Here is a 26,301-nt window from a genome sequence, read left to right as displayed (position 1 = left end):
CCGCTTATTCTGGCCCCATCTAAATGACTTACTGTCGCCTACTCTACCAAATTCTCCCAAGTATTCTATCTACCTTGATGCAACTCTGATATATCCTCATCATCAGTTCAGATTTCACTACTTCCCATTTTCTCCTCTGCACTCTGAATTCCACCCCCCCCAGCCAATCTAGTTTAAACCCTCCTAAACAGCATCAGCAAACCTCCCCATGAGGACACTCGTCCAAGTCCTGTTAAGGCATGAGCAGTCCTTCTTGTACAAGTCCCGCCTGCCTCAGAACCAATCTCAATGCCTCAGAAATCTAAAGCCCTCCCTACTACTCCATTTCTCTTCTTTATCTTTAATGAGGCCATAGTTAAGTATCAGTTACCAAAATTGGAGTTGAATACTAAGAAGGGTTAATGGATTGAAAACAATTAGCCTCTTACTGGCTCTGTGGCTGAGGGCCTGTTCCACCATCACAGCAGAAGGCAGCTGTATTTATAGTATTTGAAAAATACATGTGCTTACCCTGTTCTGTTGACTAGCTGAATTCTTTGTCATTCCTAACAATTGTGGTACAGATTGCTGCCGTTGCTGCTGTGGTCGCTGCTGTTGCTGTTGGACGCCTTTTGTCAATGTGACCTTTCGAACAGGCTGCTGTTTCTGAAGATGCTGCTGGTGTTGCCGCTGCTGAGGTTGGACCTCAGGATGAGAAAAGCCAGTGTTCTCACTCCCCTGCTGTAAGAACACAGCATCATGCTGCTCAGTGTCTTCACTCAACACAAAACCTTTTACCACTCACCATGTGCTAAATGCAGTATGACCTTGCAGAAACTGGAAAAATAAACTACAGATGAATTCACCCCATCTACACAAAGACTGTGTAGTAATTTAAATGCTTGGTGCAGGACTAAAGCAAAAGATTCCTTTGCCTGTAATGAGGGAAATAAATAGCCCCCATTCATGAGACAGACATATTTTAATCTCCTCACTGCCGACATGTTGAACACCCACAGTAGCAGCTCGGAAGCATGGAAACACTTAGCAATTTTCAATATTACTATAACATTACTACATACAAGTATTGTCTGGTCACTCCCATCTGGACCCAGAAAAGGTAACCAAATCTGTGCTGCCTCTCTGAAAATCACCGCTAACAGGCAAGCCAGGTCAACTGAGTGCCTAAATTCTGATGTATAGTTGATAACATCGATATTATATCACGATGCCAGTTTGGGTATAAATGTCAGCTCTCCGATGGCCTAGTGGGTAAAAGGTATTGTCTGGTGCAGCACCAAGATAAATAGACCAGAAGGTCCCCGGTTTCTGTCCCCGTCTAAGCTATCAGTTGTTAACATTCTACAACTGCCCTCACTGCTTCAGCTGTTTTGGGTCACGCAGGAAGAATGCAGCAATTTTGGGCAAGTGTCAGGGAGCTGCCAGTAGCCATGGAACTGTCTAGTGACTCTCACCCTCTAACTACACAAGTTGGGTATTGCCGACGGGGAAAGAACATATTTAAACTACTCTCTTCTTAGCGCTTCCCATAAAGATTTAAATCAAACCTAATATAACAGTATAAAGTCCAATCCTATCAAACAGTACAATGCACAGAGTTCACAATTATCACTGCTCTCTTACCAGCAATAACTACCTGCACATTTCATTTAAAATCTTGCACATTGCAAATACTCGTCTAAATGCAGTCCTCCCTGGAACACTTCTCATGGCAACTTTATAGTGGGAAAAGCACTTCATATAAGAGACCATTTCATAACTAACTACCATGTATAAATAATTACTGATTAGAAATCATTCAAGATGCTTTGTTAAAAAATGTGCCATTTTCCCCTTGTCATTGAAATTTCTAATGTTCAAAATAAAACAAAAATCATATTTCAAAGTAACATGATTACATTTACCAATTGATTTTTGTTCTAAATCTTAAAACCTTAATTAAACTTTTAATATCAAGTCCTCAAATTATACCAAAAGCCTGGGGTTCAACTCGAGTATTTTCTCTTCAGCAGTTCGATTTAATCACATCTTTGCATCTGGAGCAGTATGGAATTTGTGCAACAGCAAAAGGTGATATTCTCTCAGTGAGGATTTTGGGGCTTCTTTGCTTTTTCTAAAAATCTTTCACATAAAATGAAAACCAAATTCTCAAAATGTTACTGTGGTTTTGCCTGTATGACTCCTCACAGGCAGACAGCACCTGTGATGAGTAACACCTCTGATTCTGGTTTAGTAGAAAACAAGATGATTTTTAAAAAAAAAAATTTCATTTCTATTTCTGGAGAAAATTAACTTAATTTTTATTATCTTCGGTTGCATTTTTGAACATCAATAAAATCTTCCTCATACAAAAGCACTAAATGATAAACTTCTGAAACAAATCTTCAGGAGTAGGCTATTAAGGACAGGGAGTTAAGACAGGAAAATGTGGTTCAGTGTGAAGTGTACAGGAAGAGTTTTGGATGAGATGCAGCCTCCAGAGTGTTTGGGATAGATGGCCAGCCAGGGGAGCATCAGAGTTAGAATAACTAATTTCAAGGTGATAAACATAGGAACAAGAGCTCCAGATGCAGGTAGGTTTCAGGAGTGTTGGAAATAGGGAGTGTTACCGTGCCACCTTTGTAATGACGAGGATATCAGATCAGAAGCTCACTCAAGCTTGAGGGCAAAAAAGAATTCTGAGATTGCTAACAGTCTGGCTCAGCATGAGATAGTGGCCAGGTAGGAGGATGGAGTTAGTGCTGATGTGTGGAGTTTGTAATGCAGAACAAAGACAATGGATTTTGTCTGAGACTTCTGGTTTTAAACAGCAAATTACTTTCAGTATCTTCATGAGCAAGAATTCTTTTGTATATTAATACATGACACTTCAAACATTTTCTGTTTCTGTTAATACTATTTCTAGATTTTTAAACCACCTAATTAATGCATTACAGCTGCTGAAGGAACGGTATCGTATTAAATAGGTACTTGGATTAAAATAATGACCTACTTCTGCATAGCTCCAGTGAACAATAATATGACGAGTACATTTCCAAAGTCGGGGTTCTCTTTGCTCGAAGATGTCAGATTACACTACAATTGCAAGCTACCAAAACTGACGGTACACATTTTATCTTGATCTGGTACTTGTATTTGCAGTTTACAAACTGGCACCCTCAGACTGCCGAGGGCACTCCTGGGGTCAGATTTCTATTTCTTCATCAGGATAAATAGCATGCTATTTCTGTTGCTTATACCAATTTAAAATAACATTCTACATTGATATCGTTTTCCTTGGTTAGTTGGCAGTCTTTTAAAAATTGGACATAGGGTAATCCAGAGCAGATCACCGATCACAGAGAAGTTTGAGAACAGAAAGCAGAAATAGAAAATGGTGGAAACACACAGTAAGAAATTGTGGAGGGGCCAAGTGAATGGAGGAAATTTCACCCTAATCCACTCATTTGAAAACTGATGGAAAAATGCTGATTTTGCATTTTGCCCCAATTAAGTCTCTGATCCAGTCATCTTACTGCCCAGCCAGCTAAATCAAAATTGCCCTCAATGTCTCAGGTGTGAGCCCTTCATTACAACTGTCAAATCCTATCCATGAAGTGCATATAAAAAGGCTCAAGGTTCAGCTGCCAGCGAAGCAAGGCAAACGTTTAAGACACAGGTCAGAAAAAAAGTCCAGGGGGGTTTGTAAGGAGATTGCAGGGGAGAACCAAGAGTCAACATGGAACACAGCAATGGTGGAGGTAATGGATGAACAAATATATGACACAGGCAAAGTTGTGGGTGAGTTGATGCTTATGGAAAATGAAGGATGCAGAATGAATGAATAGGAGAGGACTGGAGGTGACGAGGAGATGGAAAAGGCGTTGAATGTCAGATGGGCCAAGCCTGGGATGGGGATGGGCAACATTACTAAGGTGGAAAGAGGTATTTTTTATGATGAAGAGCTTACAGGGACAGAAACTCAGCTCAAAGTACATTGTTGATCATTGCTTTGCCTTGGCTGATTGCTTAACTACATGTAAACTTGATTTTATTCATTTCTCATTCTTACTCTACTGTACAACCAATTCACTATTTTGGTGCATATACAGAGCTCCTCAACATTAACAATTCTAATTGACTGACCACTATATTAACTGAAGCAATTCTTCAAATGATCCCACTTCCTCCATTAAAAAAAAAGCTTTTAAGCAAGAAAGTAAATTATTATTTTTTTTAAACTGGTGAAACAAAGGTACCTAGCCATTTGAATCTACCCAGACTGTGATGGTATGTACATCTATATTTTGGGGATGGGGAAGAGGAGATGATTTATATGTGCACATAGCACAAGGCAGCTGCTAAGGACAAATACATTCAATTCAAAGATTGGTGTATAGTTTAAATCTTACAATATCATTAAATACTTGGTGATTTAGTAATTATAGGGTAATAGCTTCAGATTTTCGAAACCATGACTGAATAAAACATTTAAAACCATCAAAACAAAGATTACAAAAAGTCACATTATTGTTTAAAATCAAGACAGGGAGGGGCTAGTTATAGAAAAAGATACTATTTCCAGTAGCTGAGCTGTCAATAAGGGAACGTTAATGCAAGATTTACAAGACAGTAGGAGAAACTTCGTTACACAGAACTGAGAGACTTCCAGGGTTGGTGTTTGAATCAGAAATGATGTGAACTTTCAAGCTTCGATTGGATAGATGAATGAAAAAAAATGATTTAAAGGGATATGGAAACAGGGTGGTTAATTGTGATTAAAATTATTTGCTTGTGTGGAGAGTAAACACTCAGGGACTGCCTGGGCCAGACAACTATGTATTTTATGTATTCTACCAATTTTTGCAGCTACTTTTACAGTTCAAAAGAGCATTTTCTGTATGACAAAAGAAACACCTGTTTTTTGTAAGACAAAAAACAGGTTGCCTCTTCATAAATGTCTTTGCACCCCTTTTAAAAGAATAAATAATTTTTTATCCACGGTTTAAATTCAGCAAATACGTACTCTCCAAGTATGAACTGCATACATCTGCCAGCGGACTAATGTGTTTTTATTAAATTCTATCAGTTCTGTCTAGGGGAAAATCTTTTCCAAAAGTCCTTCAAAATCTGACTGATGAAATCTTATTTCTATTCTAAAACCCAAGCAAGTGGTGATAACACCAACCACATTCAGCAGTGCAAATTGATTAATCCCCTTTTATAGAATTGCACCTCTCTTGATTACACCTATCAAATGTTAAGTACCATTATTCTGGAGTGACAACACATGGCAAATTCCCCATCCATTTGCTGCAGTCTTTGTGGTCCTGCTAGCCTGTACGAACCCTGATGAAAAATTAATTTCCCTTATCTACAACTAAGCCACAAAATCCAAATCCTGCAAACTGGCAACTCTTTCTGTACAGGTATTATGAAAACCTCTGAAGATTAATTGCACGTCAGGTGACATTAAATTAATTTCTGTATTCCTGACAGACATTTGATACTCTGTACGGAGAGAAAAGATAACATTGTCAGAGTACACAGAACGACAGCAGTGCAGCTTCCCGGGCAGCATCGCAAGGATTCCCTTTATAAAAAGGCTACACTGCCTGTCAAAGGTACTGCCACCAATCCAGCTGCCAGCAGACTTTGCAAGACAAGAATCTATTAAGTGACACAATGCTTTTATTACCACTTGAAAATAAAAAAATTCATATTTCTGTCCAAATCCCAATGACAGTTATGGGAAAATAAGCAGATTTAACATTCTCCTTTCACTCTAAGCCACAAAAACTTGAATCATTTGAAGTACTATTAAGATCAGTGAAAAGTTTAATTAGTACACATGGGCTTTACCTACAGAAGATTTTACTTTAGGGCTCATGCTGTTATAGATTATTTTGCACTTCTACAAGTAACACCCTTTGGCAAAAAAAAATTAGATTTAAAGTTGATTTGCCATCAAGTCAAAAATGTTGATATATTTTCAGAGAACAGTTCTGTCATCCAACATTAACCTGTACTAAATGTCGCAGGCATATAAGAGAGATGTAATATGAAAACACAAAAGCAGAAAATCAAGTGGGTATCTGCAATATGCGCAGAACTATGATTTGGGTAAGCTGAGGCAACCACTGTATAAATAATAAAGGCATTTTCTTTTAAATTAGCACCAATTACATGTGCAGTTTTAGGAAGAAACCTGGGTCTTACCATTGTTGGAAGCTTGAGCACCCTTATTTTGGGATTAATGTGTGGCCCATCCCCTCCTCCACTGTTCATTCTTTGCATTACAGTTCGTTTTACACCAGGCTTTAATTCTTGGGTCTTGACTGTAGGGACAAGCATCTTCCCAGGCTGCACACTGGAACCTGGTGTGTTAGCAGGTTTACACTGGACCAGTTTTGAAAATTGAAGTTGATTTAAGGGTGCAGGTCTGACTTGTTTGACTTGGTTGATGTTCTTCTTCATTTCTGCCTGAACCTGCAGGATATTTCCAGCTTGATGAGTTTTAATGAATTGCTGTTGTGCTCCGACTCCTATGCCTTGTTTCTTTGTGAATAATCTGTTCTTTATGTTTGGCTGTACGAGGCTTACAGCCTGTAGTGTGGATGTGTTAATGTTCTGGGGAGCCTGTGGTGTATTTGCTGGTTGTTGTTGTGATGGTTGTTGTGCAGCAGGCGCCTGCTGCTGCTGTTGTGCAAGTCGTTCAAGCAGTTCTTTCTTTCGGGCACCGGCTTGTTGCTGACGTCGGAGTTCCTTCTGTTTCAGAATTTCTTCGCGGAGTTTCTTCTGCTCCTCAATTTTCAAACGATACACTCTTGTTTCCTCATCTTCGTCTGGAGGCTAATGCAAAAAACAAAGACTGTTAATTAATTCAGCAGCACAAAATGCTAGCATTTAATGAACTGATTTTAAACTATTTTAAAAACTGCCCACTTAAGAACAGAAAATAAAAGGAAATCTTTAGGAGTCAAACATTGCACACTAAGTTACTGCCAGAGCCAGGCCTTCTGGAGCTGGTCTTCAGATGGAAAATGGTGGTGGGGGAGGAAGGTGGTGATGGTGGGGGAAGGGGGGTACTGGGGGACAAGGGGGCTGTGTGGTGAACGTAGGTCAATTCAACTCACACCCCTTTAAGTTAGTTCCTGAGAGATGTGAGCAGATGCTTGGGAATAAAAAAAAAATGCTCATCCTCTCCCTGCAGAAACAATGAGAGAGGGTGAAAGTTGAAAGAAAATTCTCAGAAGTTTGAACAAATACTCAGACGAACAGTCGCTTTGAAAGTAATCTTAAAATGCAGTCTGAAATGCACACCGGAAATTCATGTACATATATTGTTTCATATCGTTCAAATGGGAAAACATTAAAGAAAATGGGGAAAGGCAGGAAAATAAGATTAAGCTCATCAGTTAAAATTAAAGAGACAAGGCATGCACAAGTACTGTGGAGCTAAATGGTCCTCCTCTGAAATGTAAATTTTATAATTCTACATTAAGATACAAGAGATACATGGAATGCAAGTGTTCCTTGAATAATATCTCATTTTCTCTCATTTGTTTTTAAAAAGTTGGAAACAAGTTTATTAACCAAAACATAATTATGAGGTAACTTCTATAATAGTATGTGGTTTTACAACATTTCAAGCAATGAGTAAAAAATCCTTCATGTATATAAATTGGAGTTGTTGATTTCTTCCTCAATTATTCAAACAATAAATATACCAATGTCGTAATTTTCCCTCTAGTTAGTGACTGCACATGAATCAAAGTACAAAGATGCTTTTGTTAACTACTTTTTTTTGTGAAACAGAAAAAATGGAGAAGAATTATCCACCTGTAAAGGAGTCATCGGGGGGAGCAATGGAGATAGGCGAGTTGGTAAGTTGGCCAACACTGATTCTCCCTAAGTTACTTAAAGGAAATCTGGGGCAGTAGCAGATGCAAGCATTTAAAATGCATTGACAAACTTCACCAAATTGGCATGTTTAAAAAAGAGCGCACACGCCATTAAAACATGCAACTGGTTCAGTCACAATCGAAAATCTACTGTATGCCCAATTTTGAAATACTAAATGCTTGACAACATAAAGATACCCAATCAAGCCCAAAGTAAACACCAGGAATCTTTCCCAGATCAACAGAAGGACCCAGTCTTTAGTCAATCCACTGTGAAAGTTAACCCATAATCCAACAATGGAATCCTAATTAAATTTGGTGAACCTTTTCACTAGGTAACAAGTCCCTGTAGCAAAGCTTATGATTTTCAGAGGAGCAGCGGTAGTGGACAGACCTGAGAAAGAACTGGAGCCAGTGGAGCACTTCAATGAAGCCCAAGGCTCAAGGCCCAGCCCAAGCTAACTGGTAGCAGCAGTGGGAACAGAGATCGCTTCTGAATCAAGAGTTTGAAAAAAAAGGAAAAAAATCAAAATGTGATGTCACAGGAAAGCATATTGGTGGTAGGTTGGCGAATATTACGTTTTCTCTCTTTTTCTCTAAACTAGGGTATTGGTTACCAAAAACAGAACTTGGATATTGCTAAAAAGAAATATGTTCCCAAAGCATTTTGTCTTGCACTCATCAGCACAAATGCATGAATGCCAAATTTCAAACGATCACAACAATTTATGTTACAGGAGAAAAGGGTGCTGATTGGTTGGCAAGTTAACTTTAATTGGCAAAGCTTTGCCCTGGAGAACGCAATAGGGGTCTATAAGCTACCCAAGCTCCTGGGTAATTCAAAAAAGGCACAAGGCTTGAACTTAATCCTTTTGTTCGCAGAGCACAGGTAACTGCTTATGAATTATGTTGCTTCTACCAAGTGTAAATGAGTCATGTCACAAGCTCAACTGATTATCTTAAATTGACAGGTTTATGACGTTATTAGCGCACTCAGGATCGTTCAGTAACTGCTACCCAATCACAGGATCACATCTAGTAGCCATTTTGTTTTGCATTTTACAAGCATGCGCTGGCTGAGTAATGTGTTTTCCTGCTGTGAGGGGCTGAAAACCAAGATTGATCGGACAAGTTAAATGGTTTTACAAAAGAGAAATAGTGTTTGACAAATTCTTCACGTTTTTTGAGGATGTAATGAGTAAGGTAGGTAAAGGGGAACCAGTCGATGCAGTATAATTGGATTTTAATAAGGTGCCACACAAAAGACAATACACATCATAACAGCTCATGGAGTTGTGTGGAATATATTAGCTTGGATAGAGGATTAATTAATGGACAGGAAGCTAAGTGTAGGAATAAACAGGGCATTTTCAAGTTGACTGGCATTAGACTATTTTTGGTCTCTCAGGAATCAAGGGATATAGGGAGTCAGGAAAATGGAGCTGAGATCATCAGTCATGATCTTAATAAATGGGACAGCAGGCTCAAGTGGTCATATGGTCTATTCGTGCTCCTATTTCTCACGTTCTTACCTGTGTGCCCTTGTACATGAAACACACAAAGTTAACATTCAGGTGCAGCACAGAATTAGGAAGGCAAATGGGATGATGGCCTTTATTGTGGAGAATAAAAGTAGGGATTACAGTTTTGGTCTCCTTATTTAAAGAGGGTTATTGTTTATAAGATGGTTCTGTTTTGAGACTGTAATCTTTAACTTAAGGTAAAATTAAAGGAGTCACATAGCCTGTTCTGAAGACTGCCTGACAGCAAGCCTGGGTGGTTTGACTGTTAGAAATTAAAGGGGACCCAGATTGTCATACTGAGAAGAAGGTGCAAGGGGTTTATACTTGCAGACAATGGCTGCAGCCTATATGTCAACAGTGGATAGACTGAGAGTCTCAAAGTCCCAGAAAAGTGTTGGGAATGTTGCATTGTCAATATTTGTGTGTTAAATTGTCCATTTATTTCTAAGATAAGAGACTTAGGGTCTCAAGGATAGCTGATCAACATTTCTTCCTGGGTACAGGTCCATGTAATTCACAATGCAATGGAAATGGGCTTTGGAGGAAAGGGTCGAAAACAGGCTTGTCCAACCTTATTGCATGGGGGGGCCACATTTCAAAATTTTTCTCACTCAGGGCCAATGAGCAAATTTCAGAAAGATAATGTTTGGCACAACATCAAACATGGATTTTTAAAAAAAATTAGCTCTGAAAAGAAACAACTTGCTGAGCGAAAAAACAATGAGTAACAAATGAAGATGAGTATTAGAGTGTAATAGGGTGTGTGTGTCCCTGGCACACTCCCAGTCTCAGGGTGCTTGCTCACTCACTCACTGTTTGAGCGGCTGAGAGTGCATGATGGTGATTGTGGGTAAGGGTGAATTATGGATACATGGACACACTCTGCCCCCTCACACACACACAAAAAAATCACTCCCCCCACACTTTCCCATCACACACATTCTTATCTACCTGGCAATGTGGGAAATTGCATTTTTGTCCTGTACACAAAAGAGACAAATCCAACCCAGCCAATTACTGCCCCATCAGGCTACTCTTGATCATCAGTGAAGTGATGGAAGAGGTCATCAACAGCGATTTCAAGTGGCAATATCCTGCTCACTGATCCTCAGTTTGAATTCTACCAGGGTCACTCAGCTCCTGAATTCCGAACCACCATGGTTCAAACATGGACAAAAGAGCTGAAGTCCAGAGGTGAGGCGAGAGATCAAGATAGCATTTGAGAGAGTGTGGCATCAAGGAGCTCCAGCAAAGCTGCAGTCAATGGGAATCAGGGTCATACCTAGCGCAAAGGAAGATGGTTGTGTTTGTTGGAGGTCTATCATCTTAATTCCAGGACATCAATGCAGGAGTTCCTCAGGGTAGTGTCCTAGGCCTAACCATCTTCAGCTGCTTCATCAATGACCTTCCGTTCATCATAAAGTCAGAGGATGTTCACTGATGATTACACAATGTTCAGCACCATTTGCAACTCTTCAGATGCTGAAGCAATCCATGTCTAAATGCAGCAAGACCTGGACAATATCCAGGCTTGGGCTGACAAGTGGCAAGTAACATTCACACCACACAAGTGCACGGTAATGAACATCTCCAATAAGAAAGAATCTAACCTTCAACCCTTGACATTTAATGGCATTACCATTACTGAATCCCTCAATATCCTGGGGGTTAGTATTGACCAGAACCAAAACTGGACCAGAAGGCATAGGAGCAGAAGTAAGCCATTCAGCCCACTGAGTCTGCTCCCCCTTTCAATGAGATCATGACTGATCTGAAAACCCTCTACTCCATTTTCCTGCCTTTTCCCCATAATCCTTGATTCCCTGATTTAATAAAAATCTGTATCTCCGCCTTGAATATACCCAGCTTTTACAGCCCTCTGTGGTAAAGAATTCCACAGATTAACTACCCTCAGAGAAGAAATTCCTCCTCATCTCTGTTTCAAATGGGCGACCCATTACTGAGATTATGCCCTCTTGTCTGAGAATCACCCACAAGGGGAAACAACCTCTCAGCATCTACCCTGTCAAGCCCCCTAAGAATCTTAGATGTTTCAATAAGGTGGCCTCTCATTTTTCTAAACTCCAATGAGTACAGGCCCAACCTACTCAACCTCTCCTCATAAGAAAATCCCTCCATTCCCAGGATCAACCTCGTGAACTTTCTCTGGACTGCCTCCAATGCCAGTATATCGTTCCTTAGATAATGACACCAAAACTGTTCACGGTATTCTAGGTGAATACTAGTCTAACTAGTGCCTTGTATAGTTTTAGTAAGACTTCCCTATTTTTATACCCCATTCACTTTGAAATAAAGGCCAACATTCCATTTGCCTTCCCTAATACCTGTTGAACTTGTAGGGTAACTTTTTGGGATTCATGTACAAGGACTCCCAAATCTCTCTGTCCTCCTCTGTTTAAATAATATCCAGCTCCTCTATTCTTCCTTCCAAAGTGCATAACTTCACATTTTCCAACATTATATTCCATCTGCCAAGTTTTTGCCCACCTGCTTAACCTGTCTACATCCCTCTGTAGACTCCTTATGTCAACCACACCACTTGCCTTCCCACCTATTTTTGTATCACCTGCAAACTTGAAAATAGTACATTCCCTCATCTAAGTCATTCATATATATTGTAAATAATTGAGGCCCCAGCACTGATCCCTGTGGCACACCACTAGTTACAGGTTACGATCCTGAAAAAGCCCCCCAGATCCCAACTCTCTGTCTTCTATTAGTTAGCCAATCCTCTAACCATGCTAATATACTACCCCCAACACTATGGGCTCTTATTTTATTTAAGTGGCCTTATGTGTGGTACCTTATTGAATGCCTTTTGGAAATCCAAATATATTACAACTACTGGTTCACCTTTATCTATCCTGTTTGTTACCTCCTCAAAGAGTTCTAATAAATTTGTCAGGCATGATTTCCCCTTCATGAAGCCATACTGACTCTGCTTGATTAGATTATGTATTTCTAAATGCTCTGCTACTACATCCTTTTTAATAGACGCCAACATTTTCCCAGTGACAGATGTTAAGCTAACCGGCCAAAAGTTACCTGTTTTTTGTCTCCCTCATTTTTGAATAAGGGTGTTGCATTGGCAGTTTTCCAATCCTCTGGGACTTGTCCAGAATTTAAGGATTCTTGGAGGGTTACTACCAGTGCATCCACTACCCCTGTAGCTACTTCCTTTAATATTCTAGGATGCAACCGATCAAGTCCAGGGGACTTAGCGGCCTCCAGCCCCATTAGTTTCCCTTGTGCTTGATCTCCTGTGATAGTTATTGTATTTATTTCATCCCCCTCTTTTCGCCCCTTGATTATTTATTATTTTTGGAATGCTATTAGTGTCTTCTACTGTGAAGACTGAAGCAAAGTATTTATTCAACTGCTCTGGCATTTCCTGGTTCCCCATTATTTCCCCCGCCTCATTCTCTAAGGGGCCAATGTTCACTTTGGCCTCTCTCTTCCTGTTTATATATTTAAAGAAGCTCTTACTGTGTGTTGCTAGTTTATCCTCGCAGTTTATTTTCTCCTTTTTTCTGGTCATTTTGTTGCTTTTCAAAACTTTCCCTGTCCTCTGGCTTAACACTAACCTTTGCCACATTGTATGCCTGTTCTTTTGATTTGATACTATCCTTAACTTTCTTGGTTAACCATGGTTGGCTTATCCCTTCCTTGAATCCCTCTTCCTGAATGGGATACATCTTTGTTGTGAGTCATGAACTATTTTCTTAAACATAAGCCATTGTTCATCAACCATTTTTTTCTGTTAAAATCTTATCCCAGTCCACTCAAGTGAACTCTGCCCTTATTTTTTTGTAATTACTAGCCATACAAATACTGTGGCGACAAGTGAGGTCAGAAGCTAGGAAACCTGTGGTGAGTAACTCATCTTTTGACTCCACAAAGCCTGTCCACCATCTTCAAGTCAGGAATACTCTCCACTTGCGTGAAGGACTGCAGCTCCAACAAAACTCAGGAAGCTTGACACCATCCAGAAAAAAGCAGCCTACTTGACTGGTACCCCATCCACAAACATTCACTCCTTCCAGCAGCAACGCACAGTAGCAGCAGTGTGTACCATCGAACAGATTCACTGCAGGAATTCACCAAGGCTCCTTAAACAGCAACTTCCAAATCTACAACCGCTACCATCAAGGGCAGCAGATAGATGGGATCTCCACCACCTGAAGGTTCCCCTCCAAGCTACTCACGGTCCTAACTTGGAAATATATCACAGTACCTTCACTGTCACTGTGTCAAAATCTTGCAGCTATTTCCCTAACAGCACTGCTGGTGTACCGGCGCTCAGGAAGGCAACTAGCCACCACCTTAACAAGGGCAATTAGGGATGGGCAAAAAATGCAGGCCTAGCCAGCAATCCGCACATCCCATGTATGAATAAAAAAACTCAACCCATCTCCCACAAACTCACAAGCCACCTTCTACTATCTCACAGTCTCCACTCCCCCACCACACAAACATTCCCTCCCCTTCCACACACACACAGAGGCGCTCCCTCCTCCTCCGCGCGCACACACACGCACGCTCCCTCCTCCTCCGCGCGCACACACACGCACGCTCCCTCCTCCTCCGCGCGCACACACACGCACGCTCCCTCCTCCTCCGCGCGCACACACACGCACGCTCCCTCCTCCTCCGCGCGCACACACACGCACGCTCCCTCCTCCTCCGCGCGCACACACACGCACGCTCCCTCCGCCGCCACACACTCGCACGCTCCCTCCGCCGCCACACACTCGCACGCTCCCTCCTCCGCCACACACTCGCACGCTCCCTCCTCCGCCACACACTCGCACGCTCCCTCCTCCGCCACACACTCGCACGCTCCCTCCTCCGCCACACACTCGCACGCCCCCTCCTCCGCCACACACTCGCACGCCCCCTCCGCCGCCACACACTCGCACGCCCCCTCCTCCGCCACACACTCGCACGCCCCCTCCTCCGCCACACACTCGCACGCTCCCTCCTCCGCCACACACTCGCACGCTCCCTCCTCCGCCACACACTCGCACGCCCCCTCCTCCGCCACACACTCGCACGCCCCCTCCTCCGCCACACACTCGCACGCACCCTCCTCCGCCACACACTCGCACGCACCCTCCTCCACTACACACACGCGCGCACGCTCCCTCCTCCTCCACACACACGCGCGCACGCTCCCTCCTCCTCCACACACACGCGCGCACGCTCCCTCCTCCTCCACACACACGCGCGCACGCTCCCTCCTCCTCCACACACACGCGCGCACGCTCCCTCCTCCTCCACACACTCACACACACGCTCCCTCCTCCTCCACACACTCACACACGCACGCTCCTCCTCCACACACACACACGCACGCTCCCTCCACCTCCACACACACGCACGCTCCCTCCTCCTCCCCACACACGCACGCTCCCTCCTCCTCCCCACACACGCACGCTCCTCCTCCACACACACGCGCACGCTCCTCCTCCACACACACGCGCGCGCTCCCTCCTCCACACACACACACGCGCGCGCTCCCTCCTCCACACACACACACGCGCGCGCTCCCTCCTCCACACACACACACGCGCGCGCTCCTTCCTCCTCCCCACACGCGCGCGCTCCCTCCTCCTCCCCACACGCGCACGCTCCCTCCTCCTCCACACACGCGCACGCTCCCTCCTCCTCCACACACGCGCTCCCTCCTCCTCCCCACACACGCGCGCGCTCCTCCTCCACACACACGCGCGCGCGCGCTCCCTCCTCCACACACACACGCGCGCGCGCTCCCTCCTCCACACACACACGCGCGCGCTCCCTCCTCCTCCCCACACGCGCGCGCTCCCTCCTCCTCCCCACACGCGCGCGCTCCCTCCTCCTCCCCACACGCGCGCGCTCCCTCCTCCTCCCCACACGCGCGCGCTCCCTCCTCCTCCCCACACGCGCGCGCTCCCTCCTCCTCCACACACACACGCGCGCGCTCCCTCCTCCTCCACACACTCACGCACGCACGCTCCTCCTCCACACACACACACGCACGCTCCCTCCACCTCCACACACACGCACGCTCCCTCCTCCTCCCCACACACGCACACTCCTCCTCCCCACACACGCACACTCCTCCTCCACACACACACACACGCGCACGCTCCTCCTCCACACACACACACGCGCGCGCTCCCTCCTCCACACCACACGCGCGCGCTCCCTCCTCCTCCCCACACGCGCACGCTCCCTCCTCCTCCACACACACACGCGCGCGCTCCCTCCTCCTCCACACACGCGCGCGCTCCCTCCTCCTCCACACACACACGCGCGCGCTCCCTCCTCCTCCACACACACACGCGCGCGCTCCCTCCTCCTCCACACACACACGCGCGCGCTCCCTCCTCCTCCACACACACACGCGCGCGCGCTCCCTCCTCCTCCACACACACACGCGCGCGCTCCCTCCTCCTCCACACACACACGCGCGCGCTCCCTCCTCCTCCACACACACGCGCGCGCTCCCTCCTCCTCCACACACACACGCGCGCGCTCCCCCCTCCTCCACACACACACGCGCGCGCTCCCTCCTCCTCCACACACACGCGCGCGCTCCCTCTTCCTCCACACACACACGTGCGCGCTCCCTCCTCCTCCACACACACACGCGCGCGCTCCCTCCTCCTCCACACACACACACACGCGCGCGCTCCCTCCTCCTCCACACACACACGCGCGCGCTCCCTCCTCCTCCACACACACACGCGCGCGCTCCCTCCTCCTCCACACACACACGCGCGCGCTCCCTCCTCCTCCACACACACACGCGCGCGCTCCCTCCTCCACACACACACGCGCGCGCTCCCTCCTCCTCCACACAAACACGCGCGCGCTCCCTCCTCCTCCAGACACACACGCGCACGCTCCCTCCTCCTCCTCCACACACGCGCGCGCCCCCTCCTCCTCCTCCACACACGCGCGCGCCCCCTCCTCCTCCTCCACACACGCGCGCGCTCCCTCCTCCTCCACATACGCGCGCGCTCCCACCTCCTCCTCCACACACGCGCGCGCTCCCTCCTCCTCCTCCACACACGCGCGCGCTCCCTCCTCCTCCACACACACACGCGCGCGCTCCCTCCTCCTACACACACACACGCGCGCGCTCCCTCCTCCTACACACACACGCGCGCTCCCTCCTCCTACACACACACATACACACGCGCTCGCTCCTCCTCCACACACACGCGTTCCCTCCTCCTCCACACACACGCTCCCTCCTCCTCCACATACACACACGCTCCTTCCTCCTCCACACACACACGCTCCCTCCTCCTCCACAAACACACACGCTCCCTCCTCCACACACACACACGCTCCCTCCTCCACACACACACACACGCTCCCTCCTCCACACACACACACACGCTCCCTCCTCCACACACACACACACTCCCTCCTCCACACACACACACACGCACGCTCCCTCCTCCACACACACACACACGCACGCTCCCTCCTCCTCCACACACACACGCACGCTCCCTCCTCCTCCACACACACGCACGCTCCCTCCTCCTCCACACACACGCACCCTCCTCCTCCACACACACACACGCACGCTCCCTCCACCTCCACACACACGCACGCTCCCTCCTCCTCCCCACACACGCACGCTCCTCCTCCACACACACACACACACGCGCACGCTCCTCCTCCACACACACACACACGCGCGCTCCCTCCTCCACACCACACGCGCGCGCTCCCTCCTCCTCCTCCACACACGCGCGCTCCCTCCTCCTCCTCCACACACGCGCGCTCCCTCCTCCTCCTCCACACACGCGCGCTCCCTCCTCCTCCTCCACACACGCGCGCGCTCCCTCCTCCTCCTCCACACACGCGCGCGCTCCCTCCTCCTCCTCCACACACGCGCGCGCTCCCTCCTCCTCCTCCACACACGCGCGCTCCCTCCTCCTCCTCCACACACGCGCGCTCCCTCCTCCTCCTCCACACACGCGCGCTCCCTCCTCCTCCTCCACACACGCGCGCTCCCTCCTCCTCCTCCTCCACACACGCGCGCGCTCCCTCCTCCTCCTCCACACACGCGCGCGCTCCCTCCTCCTCCTCCACACACACACGCGCGCTCCCTCCTCCTCCTCCACACACACGCGCGCTCCCTCCTCCTCCTCCACACACACACGCGCGCGCTCCCTCCTCCTCCTCCACACACGCGCGCGCTCCCTCCTCCTCCTCCTCCACACACGCGCGCGCTCCCTCCTCCTCCTCCTCCACACACGCGCGCGCTCCCTCCTCCTCCTCCTCCACACACGCGCGCGCTCCCTCCTCCTCCTCCACACACGCGCGCGCTCCCTCCTCCTCCTCCACACACGCGCGCGCTCCCTCCTCCTCCTCCACACACGCGCGCGCTCCCTCCTCCTCCTCCACACACGCGCGCGCTCCCTCCTCCTCCTCCACACACGCGCGCGCTCCCTCCTCCTCCTCCACACACGCGCGCGCTCCCTCCTCCTCCTCCACACACGCGCGCGCTCCCTCCTCCTCCTCCACACACGCGCGCGCTCCCTCCTCCTCCTCCACACACGCGCGCGCTCCCTCCTCCTCCTCCACACACGCGCGCGCTCCCTCCTCCTCCTCCACACACGCGCGCGCTCCCTCCTCCTCCTCCACACACGCGCGCGCTCCCTCCTCCTCCTCCACACACGCGCGCGCTCCCTCCTCCTCCTCCACACACGCGCGCGCTCCCTCCTCCTCCTCCACACACGCGCGCGCTCCCTCCTCCTCCTCCACACACGCGCGCGCTCCCTCCTCCTCCTCCACACACACGCGCGCGCTCCCTCCTCCACCTCCACACACGCGCGCGCTCCCTCCTCCTCCTCCACACACGCGCGCGCTCCCTCCTCCTCCTCCACACACGCGCGCGCTCCCTCCTCCTCCTCCACACACGCGCGCGCTCCCTCCTCCTCCTCCACACACGCGCGCGCTCCCTCCTCCTCCTCCACACACGCGCGCGCTCCCTCCTCCTCCTCCACACACGCGCGCGCTCCCTCCTCCTCCTCCACACACGCGCGCGCTCCCTCCTCCTCCTCCACACACGCGCGCGCTCCCTCCTCCTCCTCCACACACGCGCGCGCTCCCTCCTCCTCCTCCACACACGCGCGCGCTCCCTCCTCCTCCTCCACACACGCGCGCGCTCCCTCCTCCTCCTCCACACACGCGCGCGCTCCCTCCTCCTCCTCCACACACGCGCGCGCTCCCTCCTCCTCCTCCACACACGCGCGCGCTCCCTCCTCCTCCTCCACACACGCGCGCGCTCCCTCCTCCTCCTCCACACACGCGCGCGCTCCCTCCTCCTCCTCCACACACGCGCGCGCTCCCTCCTCCTCCTCCTCCACACACGCGCGCGCTCCCTCCTCCTCATCCACACACGCGCACGCTCCCTCCTCCTCCTCCACACACGCGCGCGCTCCCTCCTCCTCCTCCACACACGCGCGCGCTCCCTCCTCCTCCTCCACACACGCGCGCGCTCCCTCCTCCTCCTCCACACACGCGCGCGCTCCCTCCTCCTCCTCCACACACGCGCGCGCTCCCTCCTCCTCCTCCACACACGCGCGCGCTCCCTCCTCCTACACACACACACGCGCGCGCTCCCTCCTCCTACACACACACGCGCGCGCGCGCTCCCTCCTCCTACACACACACGCGCGCTCCCTCCTCCTACACACACACACACGCGCTCTCTCCTCCTACACACACACACGCGTTCCCTCCTCCTCCACACACACGCTCCCTCCTCCTCCACATACACACACGCTCCTTCCTCCTCCACACACACACGCTCCCTCCTCCTCCACAAACACACACGCTCCCTCCTCCACACACACACACGCTCCCTCCTCCACACACACACACACGCTCCCTCCTCCACACACACACACACGCTCCCTCCTCCTCCACACACACACACACGCTCCCTCCTCCTCCACACACACACACACGCTCCCTCCTCCTCCACACACACACACGCTCCCTCCTCCTCCACACACACACACGCTCCCTCCTCCTCCACACACACACACGCTCCCTCCTCCTCCACACACACACACGCTCCCTCCTCCTCCACACACACACACGCTCCCTCCTCCTCCACACACACACACACGCTCCCTCCTCCTCCACACACACACACGCTCCCTCCTCCTCCACACACACACACGCTCCCTCCTCCTCCACACACACACACGCTCCCTCCTCCTCCACACACACACACGCTCCCTCCTCCTCCACACACACACACGCTCCCTCCTCCTCCACACACACACACACGCTCCCTCCTCCTCCACACACACACACACACACACACACACACACAGACGCTCCCTCCTCCTCCACACACATGCTCCCTCCTCCTCCACTCACACACACGCTCCCTCCTCCTCCACTCACACACGCTCCCTCCTCCTCCACTCACACACGCTCCCTCCTCCTCCACACACACGCTCCCTCCTCCTCCACACACACACGCTCACACACCCTCTCCCCTCCCCTCGCGCACCCTCTCCTCCCCTCACACATTCTCTCCCTCATGCACACTCTCTCCGCCTCCTCACATACACACTGTCTCTCTCTTCCCCTTCACATACGCTCTCTCTCTAATCCCCCCCCCCACCCCTGATGCTATCTCTCTCCTCCCCCCTCCCACACGGGCTGTCTCTCCCTCTTCCCACACACACACACACTCTCCCCATCTGTTCCGACCACCCCCCTCCCCACTACAATCTATCCATCTCTCCTTCTCTCACTCTGTATATCACATACATACAGTATCATTATTCACGTACTCAGACACAAGTGGGCTCCGCTCCAGCCTGCCTGCCTAGGTCCCGTTCCTTTGCTCAGAGGGCCGGGGCCCTATGTCTTGGCTCCCTGGGCCCCGCGCCTTGGCTCTCCAGCCCTTGGTGTTCCAGGTCCTGATCTCATTGTAGCTGGCGTTCCCTGCTCCGCTAATCACAGATTGTTTCTTTCCCACATTTGCTGCTGAGGGGCTCACGAGTGAAAGCTGACTTCGGGGTTGCATACAGGGGCTTCGTGGGCCAGATGCAGCTGGCCGGTCGCTTGTTGGACAAGCCTAGTCTAAGATATCCCTGAAAATTCAAGGGCAAGGTTAGCGTGCCAGGATCCAGGAGAGGGAGTAAACTTATAGGTAGCAAGATGCTGTGGGTCAGCACACAGGATATCAGATGGGAGCTCACACTCGGATTGAAAAGACCAAATTCATGAGGAGTTAAAACAAGGCTGGAAGATTCACCTAGCTTGAGCTAGAAGAAGAATCTCCAGGGAAAAGTCTCATTGTGAATGACTAATGACTAGTTCTAAGACTACAAGTTCCCAGGCTGAGAAAGGAAAAGAACGGAAGTCAACCCACTGGAGCCAGGAATCACTTTTGACTGGTTCCTGGAGAATTGAATTTAAGGACAGCATAAAGTATATTTGTCAAGTATGTTTTCAGCTCTGTTCAAAGAAAAAAAGATGGGGTGGGGGGTGGAATCTTCTGTTTTGTGGTTTAAAATATAAGATGCCTACAAAGATAATGTTCAGTCAATAGCTCTTTTAGTCTTTTGCTTCTACCAAAGTTTTAAAATGTGAAATCTTATCATGTCATCCTTTCAACTATTAACTGGAAGTTCGAATTTCTTTTTAAAAGATATTGGTCTCTACGGCGATCGTAACAACATACTTTCTTTGGAGGCAGTTCAGAAAAGGTTCACTCTAGATCCTTAATTACTTTTACATGGCCTTCTCAGATCATCTCTTCATCCCATTCTCCACACCATTAACTATGCGGCCTCTCTAAACCTATTTTTCCTACTCTTAGAAAAAACTACTGTCCACACGAACTACTACTCTGGTTTCCCACCTGTATTTACATTGATAAGTCGATGTCCTGAATGAATGCTTTCTCCACCATCAACATTTTTATGCTCACCAGATCTCCGCCCTTGCAATTCTGCATCTGGTACAAGAGTCACCCTTCAAGTCTCCAATCTGCAGAGTACCCATGACATGCAATATGGCAGACTGTGCAATTCCTGGCCTAGCACAACTACATCAAACAGTATTACGTAACCCACTCAGCCAGAACTTATCACCATTATGCTGGGATCTCAGCCCTAGCCTCCTGGGGCTATTGCCCAGCTGATTTAAATATTTGAACTGCGGTCCTATTATGTCAACAGGACACAAAGTCCAATTTTGGACTGAACACGGCAGAGTGTATGCCATGTATGCTCAGACCTGTTTCAGTTTAGGCTTCATTTCCATTTACAGAAGTGCTGGCTACAGGTTCCACAAGGCTAACCCGGGCTGCGCTCCAGGCCATCACGCCAGAATTGCACCTTCTTTGGGTCCAGAGGCTAGTTGGGCCACTGGATATTGTGGAAGCCTGGGGCCAGTGGGTTGTCACAAGGCATTGGATTTCCAGAAGCAGCCAGCTAACCTGATCCTAATGAGCTGTAAACCACACCGGACCTTCTGCGGTGATAATCCTTCCACAGGCCTACCACCTCAAGTTCACTCTGGGGAAAATACACCCTCAATAAATTTGTTGTTTCTTTATCCTTTTTTGATGGGATGTTACTGGCAAGGCCAACATTTGTTGCCCATCCCTAACTGCCCTTGAACTGAGTGGCCAGCCAGGCTATTTCATTGGACAATTAAGAGTCAACTACATTGTTCTGGGTCTGGAGTCACATGTAGGCCAGGCTGGGCAGATTTCCTTCCCTAAAGGGCATTGGTGATTTTTTTTTTCATTCATTCATGGGATGTGGGTGTCGTTGGCAAGGCCAGCATTTATTGCCGATCCATAACTGCGCTCGAGAAAGTGGTGGTGAGCTGCCTTCTTGAACCGCTGCAGTCCAGATCGGTTTTACAAGAATTGATGGTAGTCGTCATGGTCATCAGGAAGAAGATACACATTGGATTCAAAACATTAACTCTGTTTCTCTGTCCACAGATGCTGCCTGACCTGAGTTTTTCTAGCATTTTCTGTTTTTATTTCAGATTTCCAGCATCCGAAGTATTTTGCTTTTATCTTACTATTACTGAGACTGGTTTTATATTCCAGATGTTTTTATTAACTGATATTGATAATTATATCAATTGTTAATATAATTGAACTTAAATTCCACCAGCTGCCATGGTGGGATTTGAACCCATGTCCCCGGAGTATTAGCCTGGACTTCTGGATTATTAGTCCAGTAACATTACCACTCTGCCACCATGTCCCCTCTTGTCTAGCAATTCTAACATAGAGTAATGAAAGTCAGGGTTTCTAAAAGCAATGCCACATTTGAATATATAATAAAGCTGAAACATAAAACTATAATCAAATAATATTACTACTGGCCATTTAGAGATTTTATGGACAAATCCACAGCATGTTTTCATCCTGGTAATTGTCACATTCTGCCTATTACTAAAGCAAAAGGGAAGAGAAGCTTTATGGATTTTCTACAGAATTTCTCATTCTGGGCTCAAAGAGATTTGTCACTTAATAGCTGGCTCTAATCAACAGTTCAAAGTCAATCATTTTGACCTTGAGCTAATTGTGCCTCTGGAAATTATTTCAAATTGTCCTTTCAAACTGACTACTAACACATCCAAATAACATGAAAATATCCAGGAATGAAATTTAGTTTTGAAGTGCAGAAAACAATCTGCTTTTGCAACCATATTGCACAAACAAAGTTGAAAACCGATTCTTGAAAGTTACCTGAACATCGATTTAAAAATCTTATTAAATATTACTTTTCAGCATAATATGCAATAGCAGCCTTAAATGGTCAGTACAACATCTATTACAGTTCAGCCAAAAAAAACCCCTCAAACATTCATTTCTTTTTTTTTTAAATCTTGACTCATGCTAAAATCAGAAGTGATATCAGCCAACATCAATTTGGTCATATGGTTTACCAATATTATACCACAGCTTTTAAACCACTTGCTGGACACTGTTTTCTACTATGGATAGCGAGATCTGGTCTCCTTCTATCAGTTTCACTCACTTATCACACTCATTTTGTCGTTTCATACCATCAGTTTCAATATTTGTTTGTACAGCAGCAACAGTATGGAAACTGGCTTTAAAGAGTGAGCCCACAGACATGAGGGAGCTGAGCTAACATCAGCAGCCAAGGGTACTGTGACTCCAAATGCACAGTTGTGTCAAGATCCTTAACAGGCTCAGCAGGTCCTCCTTTCAGTCGGAATGACATCGTATTGATGCATTTCTTTCTATAGATTATGAGTTGCTTCCAGCATCAGATATCTCAACAGGGCTGCTCCAATTATATATATTCTTGATGCTTTTGTGGTTAACAAGGGAACCAATTCTGAACAGAGCTTCACATCAATATGGAGGTACTTAAACCGAGTAAAGCTCGTGTTAGTGAAATTCGCATGACTACCCATAGATGTTAATTTCTCTACTCTTTCCTAATGTTGACTGACTTATGTATTTCCAGCATTTTCAGTTTTTGTTTCACATTCCCTGCATTTGTCTCCTCATCCGCACCACCCTTAGTTGGTCCAGTTCAAAACTGGGGAAGTGTGAGGTCATGCACTTTGGTAGGAAGAATAGAGGCATAGACTATTTTCTAAATGGGGAGAGAATTCAGAAATCTGGAGTGCAAAGGGACTTGGGAGTCCTAGTCCAGGATTCTCTTAAGGTTAACTTGCAGGTTGATGTGGTAGTTAGGAAGGCAAATGCAATGTTGGCATTTATTTCGAGAGGACTAGAATATAAAAGCAGGGATGTGTTGCTGAAGGCTCTGGTCAGACCACATTTAGAATATTGAGCAATTTTGGGCCCCGTATCTCAGGAAGGATGTGCTAGCCCTGGAGAGGGTCCAGAGGAGGTTCACGAGAATGATCCCAGGAATGAAAGGCTTAACATACGAGGAACGTCTGAGGACTCTGGGTCTATATTCGATGGAGTTTAGAAGGATGAGGGGGGATCTGATTGAAACTTACAGAATACTGAAAGGCCTAGATAGAGTGGACGTGGGGAAGATGTTTCCATTAGGAGAGACCAGGACCTGAGGGCACAGCCTCAGAGTAAAGGGAAGACCTTTTAGAACAGAGATGAGGAGAAACGTCTTTAGCCAGAGAGTGGTGAATCTATGGAATACATTGCCACAGGAGGCTGGTCATTGAGTTTTAAGAGCGAGATAGATAGGCTCTTGATTGGTATGGGGATTAAAGTTTACGGGGAGAAGGTGGGAGAATGAGGTTGAGAAACTTATCAGCCATGATTGAATGGTGGAGCAGATTCAATGGGCCGAATGGCCTAATTTCTGCTCCTACGTCTTATGGTCTGGGTACCTCCAGGAAGGTGCCCCCAAATGCATCAATCCTTTATAATTGGAACAGGAACTGTTGCAAGAGGAAAGTGAAAAGCCAGGTCTCCACAGGAAGTTCATTCATTTAAATATCTTTCTCACAATTCCTTTGAATTCATACTGATTTGTGGAGGGCAGGTGAAGGAGAGCACAGTTCTACTTTAGTTAGCAGGTACCTCCTTGCACTCTCTGCTTTCCTTTATTTCAGCATTTAATAACTTGATTTATATACAACTAAAAAGCTAGAGCTGTTGTTAACCTTAATCTGAAAAAAATACAACATAAATTAAAAGGAAAGATCACAAAATATCCTCCTCCTGCGCAGCAACCATTCTGTGATTCATAAGTCATATTTTTCCTGGCTTGGAAATTCCTGGCCAGCATCCAAGTTCTGCATCACAATCTCCATGTTGCTGTTTTCTACTATGCCTTTCTCAGAGAGTGGTTCCTTGAAGCAAGTGCTGACCAAATGGCAGATTGCCAAAAGTCAGCAATATCCAAGTATCTGTTATCAAATAAAGTGGTTTTGTCTTGAACCCAAATGTTTTTACGAAGGAATGGTTATAAGAGGACAATAATTTACAAGTAGCTCACTCTTCAAACAGCATCACTTGTCTTCAATTAACTTCATTTTTAGAAAAATTAGCACTTTTGAAAATCATTTTGAAACGCAAGTCCCAATTTTAACTTTGGGGTGTGAATCAACTTGAAGGGGGCAGGTCGAGCGATAGGTTTGTAGTGTCAGAATCGACCATGGTCTTGAAAAAGGGAAGAGATGTCCGGGCAAAAAAGGCTCAACAATTTTCTTTTCAGGGCCAGAAGAACCTCAGAACACCTGCAACTACAAAATTACCTTCAAAAAAATTTAGGTGTAGGGGGGACATGAGGAAGAACTTTTTTTACGCAGAGGGTAGTGGGTGTCTGGAATTCGCTGCCCAAGTTGGCGGTAGAGGCAGAAATTTTAAATTCTTTTAAAAAGCACCTGTATCTGCAGGGCTATGGGCCGGGTGCAGGAAGATGGGATTAGAAAGGGCACCTGGGTGTCCTCGGGCTGGCATGGACAAGATGGGCTGAATGGCCTCTTTCTGTGCTGTAACTTTTCTATGGTTCTATGGAAATAAAGGTCCTGAATTGGGAGAAGGCAGATTTCAATATGATAAGACTGGATTTGGCCAAAGGGGATTGGGAGCAGCTGCTTGCAGGGAAGTCTACATTAGACCAGTGGGAGTCATTCAAAAAGGAAATAGATAGAGTTCAGGGCCAACATGTTCCCATAAAGGTGAAAGGTAGGATCAACAAGTCCAGGGAACTCTGGATGTCAAAGGATATAGAGGATTGGATAAGGGAAAGAAAGGAGGCTTATGGCAGATACAGAGGGCTGAAAACAGCAGAAGCCCTAGAGAAGGAGAAAGTGTAGTGCGGTACTTAAAGTAATTAGCAGAGCGAAGAGGGGGCATGAAAAGACACTGGCTGGCAAGATAAAAGGAAAATCCG

At 47.6% G+C, this 26,301-nt stretch overlaps 1 protein-coding gene across 3 annotated transcripts in view; it reads right to left on the bottom strand.

The window, feature by feature from the left end:
- Positions 1 to 26,301, bottom strand: part of rbm33a (RNA binding motif protein 33a) — a 209,057-nt gene that overhangs the window by 36,624 nt on the left and 146,132 nt on the right. For 2 of the 3 annotated variants that reach the window (XM_041184121.1, XM_041184119.1), the window contains exons 15-16: positions 6,199 to 6,831; positions 511 to 720 (exon numbers count right to left, since the gene is read on the bottom strand). In XM_041184121.1, coding sequence (XP_041040055.1) covers positions 511 to 720; positions 6,199 to 6,831 — 843 coding nt within the window. The remainder of the gene's footprint in view (positions 1 to 510; positions 721 to 6,198; positions 6,832 to 26,301) is intronic. The other variant, XM_041184122.1, reaches the window with a different exon arrangement.

The sequence above is a fragment of the Carcharodon carcharias genome, chromosome 3 (genome assembly GCF_017639515.1).
Source record: "Carcharodon carcharias isolate sCarCar2 chromosome 3, sCarCar2.pri, whole genome shotgun sequence".
NCBI lineage: Eukaryota > Metazoa > Chordata > Chondrichthyes > Lamniformes > Lamnidae > Carcharodon > Carcharodon carcharias.
The sequence above is the reverse complement of the archived record's forward strand: the minus strand, read 5'-3'. Positions and strand labels throughout refer to the sequence as shown.